The sequence below is a fragment of the Nicotiana tabacum genome, chromosome 24 (genome assembly GCF_000715075.1).
Source record: "Nicotiana tabacum cultivar K326 chromosome 24, ASM71507v2, whole genome shotgun sequence".
Lineage (NCBI taxonomy): Eukaryota > Viridiplantae > Streptophyta > Magnoliopsida > Solanales > Solanaceae > Nicotiana > Nicotiana tabacum.
The window spans coordinates 82,839,369-82,845,538 of record NC_134103.1 but is presented as its reverse complement, the minus strand read 5'-3'; the positions used below and the strand labels follow the sequence as shown (position 1 = coordinate 82,845,538).

Genomic DNA, 6,170 nt, shown 5'->3' with positions numbered 1-6,170 from the left:
AGTAGGAAGCAACTCCCAACCAAAAGAATCGGTACCGAGCTGCACCTACAGACAATAGACGCCAAGCCCAACTAACTTATCAGAACTGAGGTGTGCCACTACCCCGGAAAATAAACTGACAAAGTTCATGGTCCATGTACACAATATCAAGGGCTAGAGTTCACGCATAAAAAAGAGCTTCAAAAGAGGAATTACTTGGCTGACTTCAAAAGAGCCCAATAGTGTCGTATCCTAGGTGGTATTCTTTGCCACTTGTAGAGTACAATGCCTGAATTAATGACTTGCCCTCATATCTGAATGATATGGACTGCCTCAGTTCCGCGACAAAGATTAAAAACCATCAAATACAACACAACTTCTTTGAACAATGCATTAATAAAAAGATCACTTCAAGTACTGAGTTGAACAACTTATTACATTCGTCCTCTTAAAATGTTACTGGAATAGAAACAAAGAGAAAAAAATGAGGACATGGAAATTTGACAACATCATCATTGACAATGAAACAAAACTAGAGACCTGGACACAGTCCAACAACCAATAACTATCTAAATGCTGCTATCCAGAAACAAAACAAGAAGAACATAGGAATAGCTATTAGAAAGACAGATTATCTTTATCTCATTAGAAGCACTTCCTATGCACAATTGAGGAGCCAGACTCATCGAACTCTGCCTTAGCGATCCACATCTACATTTCAAAGAAGACAAATATGTTAAGCATCATCACTAACATAATGACTAGTTAATGAGTAAACTAATTGAAAACTGAAGCAGCCACTGGTGTAGTATAAAATTGAATAAAAGCGCTTACCTGCTGGAAGGTACTGAGGGATGCCAAGATGGAACCTCCAATCCAAACACTATACTTCCTTTCAGGGGGAGCCACCACCTTAATCTTCATGCTGCTAGGTGCTAAGGCAGTGATTTCCTTGCTCATTCTGTCAGCAATACCAGGAAACATAGTGGATCCACCACTAAGTACGATGTTCCCGTAGAGATCCTTCCTGATATCCACATCACACTTCATTATAGAATTGTATGTTGTCTCGTGGATACCAGCAGCTTCCATACCAATAGTGGAAGGCTGGAACAACACCTCTGGGCATCGGAAACGCTCTGCTCCAATGGTAATCACTTGGCCATCTGGCAATTCAAAGTTCTTCTCAACAGAACTGCTTGACTTAACCATATCCAACTCCTGTTCAAAATCAAGAGCAATGTATGCTAGCTTCTCCTTCATGTCCCTAACAATTTCCTTCTCAGCACTGGTGGTGAATGAGTATCCACGCTCGGTGAGGATTTTTGCCAAATGCTCTGTGAGGTCACGGCCAGCAAGGTCAAGACGTAGGATCGCATGCGGAAGTGCATAACCTTCATAGATAGGAACTGTGTGGCTAACACCATCTCCGGAATCCAAAACAATACCTACCAAGAAACCACACAAATTTCAGGCAGACAAGAATCATATGTTACACTCAATATACTTCATATTAGCAGTCTGCAGACTTTGAATCTTCTTAACTGTCTGCTGAGATTTGATTTATGTTCATTCATTTACAGATAACGTTCCGTTGAATAAGCTAGATCAATTAATTATTCACTTGTTCCCAAGGAAGTAAAATTCATTCCATAAATTTCCTCATCTTTCTAACATTTCTCCATCCATATTCACAATTAATCAGTAATAAATAATGACATTCACAATCATACTGACATCTCCAATAAAAATCATCAACAAAGGGATCATTACAAGTCATATAACATCTACTGGCTAACTCCCACACAAGTGATGATACCAATATCCATGAAATCAATTGCTAGTTTGAATGGGTTTTTGATTATAACCAAATCGAACCCGATCGACATCTAAAAAGAAAGTGCTGAATGTGAATATCTTACCAGTAGTACGACCACTAGCATATAAAGACAGAACAGCTTGAATTGCAACATACATTGCAGGGCAATTGAAGGTTTCGAACATTATTTGAGTCATTTTCTCACGATTAGCCTTTGGGTTGAGAGGTGCTTCAGTGAGCAGAACAGGATGCTCTTCTGGAGCCACTCGAAGCTCATTGTAGAAGGTGTGGTGCCAAATCTTCTCCATGTCATCCCAGTTATTCACTATACCATGTTCAATAGGATACTTCAACGACAGAATACCACGTTTTGACTGGGCCTCGTCCCCAACATAGGCATCCTTCTGTCCCATCCCAACCATCACTCCAGTGTGACGAGGACGCCCAACAATGCTTGGAAAAACAGCCCTTGGGGCATCATCTCCAGCAAAACCAGCCTATGAACCACAAAAACTACAGGTGACAACGGAATTTTCGAATTTCTTTGACCATTCATTGCTTCGATTTAAAATAAAAGATAAACAACTAGGATAAATGAGGACATTGAAAGCAAAATGATAACAATCGATAGTCAATTCATTACCTTGACCATACCGGTTCCATTATCACAAACAAGTGGTTGAATGTCATCAACGTCTGCCATTTCTTACAACTGTTAAGGGCATTAACAAGTTAGCAACAAATGTTACCCAGGAGCAATAATATCACTGACAATACATAATCAGATTTTCAGGAAACATATTCCAAAAAATGCTCATGATTAAACTAAAAGATTTCAAATGACATTCCTCACTCGAGCATTATTGATCAATGCATATCACATTAAAAATGAAAAAATAAAGAAAATCAATCTCATTAACCCAGTGCACTAAGCTCCCGCTATAGGAAGGGCCGGACCACAAGGGTCTATTGTTGCAGCCTTAACCTGTATTTCCGCAAGAGGCTGTTTCCGGGACAAACCCATAACCTCCTGATCACATGTCAGCAACTTTACCAGTTACGCCAAGGCTCCCCATCCAAAATCAATCCCATTAACCGATTAATGCAAAATCAATAGGTGTTATATTACGTAAATAAGGATGGGAATGGACAAACGAATGCATAACAGAGGACCCTTAATTTTTTAATACGTAATATAAATGGTCCAAATTTCAGAGAGCAATTACTTACGATACATGCACTAGCTGAATTTCAGCTCTCGAGCAGTAATAGAATGAAAAAAAAGGGAAACCTTATGCAATGAACAAGACGTAAAAATTAATTAAGCAAAGGTCATTTTTCTCACCTTTGCTCCTAGAATTTGCGTACGAGTGAAAGAGAGAAAAACAATACTGCTTCTGAGGAGGAGGAAATGAAGAAAAAGAACAATGGAAACGGCAACTTCGGATCTCGTGGATTATGCGCTGCCCTATACGTGTATAGAAGTGCACATATAAGGGGTAAAGGTTGAGAAATTTTGAAACGGACAGAGATGCATACCCGTGTATTTGGGACTCCATTGATTTTCCTATTAATTCTACACTAAAATTTCAAAAAAAAGGTTCAAATAATTAGCTGTAATACTTAGAATTGTTCAAATTGTTGGTATTACCTTATGCATAAGAAATTATTCTATTAACAATACAATGAGAATTAATGCATGCATTAGTTTAGTTAAAGATAAAATCGTCCTTCAAATTTTATGCTTGATTAAAAATATTATTATATTAATACAAGTTTGAAATAATTCAAAAACGTGAGAAATAAAATTATATCCCTAGGAAAGAAATAATACACCCTAGTCCATTTATATTTTAAAGATTAGCAAATGTTTCTATTTTTCACAGCTATTAATAAAGTTCCAATATGAAATAGCAAGTGGATTTCGCATGTCCGAAATTTTCAAAAAACAAATTCAAATTTACTTCTCAACTTATTAATTATACTTTAAAATTACCATCAAGTTGGCGCTTCCTTAGAATCATTGGCCGGAGGTAATATTAAAATAAAAATTTACCGTGGTCGAAGTTAGTAATTTCGAATAGTACAAGGACAAATTTGATTAAGGTTGTTTATTTTTACTTAATTGATGTCTAAATATGAATTATTCAATTGCCAACCCATTAAGTGCATTTTTTTTTTTTTTTAGGATCACTTATTATATGTAGTATTTTTTTAAATCATTGTACTATTTATTACAATCACACAATCTTCATAGTTTTCACCACACAACTATATCGTAACTACTAATTGTTAGAAATGACAATGGGGCGGTGCGGGTGCGGATGCGAGGCGGAGCGGGACAGTTTTGATCTTATGCGGGCCGGGATGGGTTTGATCTTAAGCGGGGGCGGGGCGGATACAGGTTTCGTTGCGGGTTTGCGGGTTTAGTACTAACATTTAGCCGGCAGAATGAAAAATAGAGTGTTAGTACTAAATCACTATAGACCATATAAAATAAGAAAAGCAATAAATATAGAGTGGCCAGAGAATTTGACTATGCAATTATTACTGTTAAATATACAAGATATTTACCTATACGTACCAAGGACATTGTTCACTACTGTTATATCATATTTCACTTAAAATATCAACAAACATTATGAGTTTACATATTATATTTATAAACTAGTTATAAATATAAAAATATGATGCATATTTGTTATACGGAAATTTATCAAGTATAAGTTAATACCTAAATTTAGGTATACGATATGCTGATATTATGCTTTTCAAATAATTTATTTTCTAGTTTTTATTCTTTTCAGTTCATTTAGTTCTTATGCATTTTAATTTATTTATTTTCTATTATAATATCTGAAATTAAAAATATAATATTTGGATCCATATGAGGGATTTAAGAAAGTGAAAAAAAATGAAATATTAAACTTGTATTCTTTTAGCAAAAATAACAAAAAGTAAAAAAAAATTGCGGGGCGGATTGAAAATAGAAAAAACTGCTATGCGGAGCGGGGGTTAAAATTTTGCCAACCTGCCCCCGCACCCGCCCGCCCCATTGCCATTCCTAGTAGTAATTATGGCACAATGGTATTGTCACCGCACGACCATCATCAACCACCTTGTCCCTTAGACTCCACCGTCGATCATGCATCCATCCACCCAATTACTACCAAATACTTTCACCACCAAAGCATCCACCTTTTTCGTTAGTCCCTCCACACAACCATCATAGCAAGTTATCATAATCGCCAGCGCCGCTGTTGCGCAACCATATAGGTTATATATTATGAATCATTTTGGATAATTAAGTACTTTAATAGGTGCAGATGTTTGTTTTTTTTCAACAAGGCTTCGGCTGCTATTGAAGTACGTGAGATTTAATGTATACGCATGTCAAATTTCTAAACAAATTCATTTTATGATTGATATTGTCACGACCCAAAATTCACTATAGGTCGTGAGTGCCTAACGCTGCCGTCAGACAAGCCAACGGTGATTGATCGATTTAATTACTCATTTTATTACTTTAAAATCATAATTTTTATTAATTAAATAGTATGAAATAGAATTTATAGGGTAAATGATAATATTTACACAAACTACAATAGTGAACAACCCGTAGGAATTCCCAAAATCCGGTGTCACAAGTGCATGAGTATCAGCTAGGAAATATAATAAAATACAAGATCTGTCTGGAATACAAATTAGACAGGAGAATATAAATAACTCTGATGGAGACTCTGCAGGCTGCGGATCGTAATATGGAATACAACTCACGGTGAAGTCCCCGCAATAGCCGCGCCTTTGTGCCCAAAAGGCTACCAGACATATATGTACCTCCACAATAAGTGCAACAAGTGTAGCATAAGTACGTAATCGCTTACCCAGTGAGTATCTAGTCTAACCCCAGAGAAGTAGTGACGAGGGGTCGACATCTACACTTACTAGTGGTCCAATAAGACAGATACAGTAGAAGTAAACATATGTGAGTCATAGTAAATAAACGAAATAATAAGTATAAATACGTGGTACAATTCTCCTCTCAGCAATAATTCAAGCTCTCAGCTAGTAGTTACCCCCTCAATCGGAGTGTGTGTGTGTGTGTGTGTGTGTGTGTGTGTGTGTGTGTGTGTGTGTGTGTGTGTGTGTGTATATATATATATATATATATATATATATATATATATATAATGGACCTCGCCAGATAGGTCGTCACAGTTCAAATAAGGAAAACTCGCCGATATACTGGCTTCTTGTCAATTATTACGCACGATTTCATAAGAGTATTTTATAGAAATGTCGAGGCGTACGGCCCAATCCATCATAATTTGTGCACTGCCGAGGGTCGAACGATAGGAACAATAGATACATC

At 36.7% G+C, this 6,170-nt stretch overlaps 1 protein-coding gene across 2 annotated transcripts; it reads right to left on the bottom strand.

Moving 5' to 3' along the window:
* Positions 1-345: 345 nt before the first annotated feature.
* On the bottom strand, positions 346-3,249 carry LOC107787185 (actin-like). Of its 2 annotated transcripts, none has more exons than XM_075248492.1 (5): positions 3,145-3,249; positions 2,442-2,512; positions 1,902-2,295; positions 814-1,427; positions 346-690 (listed from the first exon to the last, which is right to left on the bottom strand). In XM_075248492.1, the coding sequence occupies exons 2-5, from the start codon at positions 2,499-2,501 to the stop codon at positions 625-627; spliced, it is 1,134 nt and encodes a 377-aa protein (XP_075104593.1). In that variant the 5' UTR covers positions 2,502-2,512; positions 3,145-3,249; the 3' UTR covers positions 346-624. The 2 variants fall into 2 exon arrangements, with proteins under 2 accessions (XP_075104593.1, XP_016464205.1); XM_016608719.2 differs by lacking the exon at positions 3,145-3,249 and adding an exon at positions 3,029-3,119 and having other exon boundaries at positions 2,442-2,510.
* Positions 3,250-6,170: the final 2,921 nt, after the last annotated feature.

Excerpts from the sequence above, each read along its gene's own strand:
- LOC107787185 (XM_075248492.1), bottom strand. The coding sequence starts at position 2,501 with ATGGCAGACGTTGATGACATTCAACCACTTGTTTGTGATAATGGAACC. Across the intron at positions 2,296-2,441 it reads ATGGAACCGGTATGGTCAAG|GCTGGTTTTGCTGGAGATGA; the intron begins GTAATGAATTGA and ends TGTGGTTCATAG. Across the intron at positions 1,428-1,901 it reads TGCTAGTGGTCGTACTACTG|GTATTGTTTTGGATTCCGGA; the intron begins GTAAGATATTCA and ends GTTTCTTGGTAG.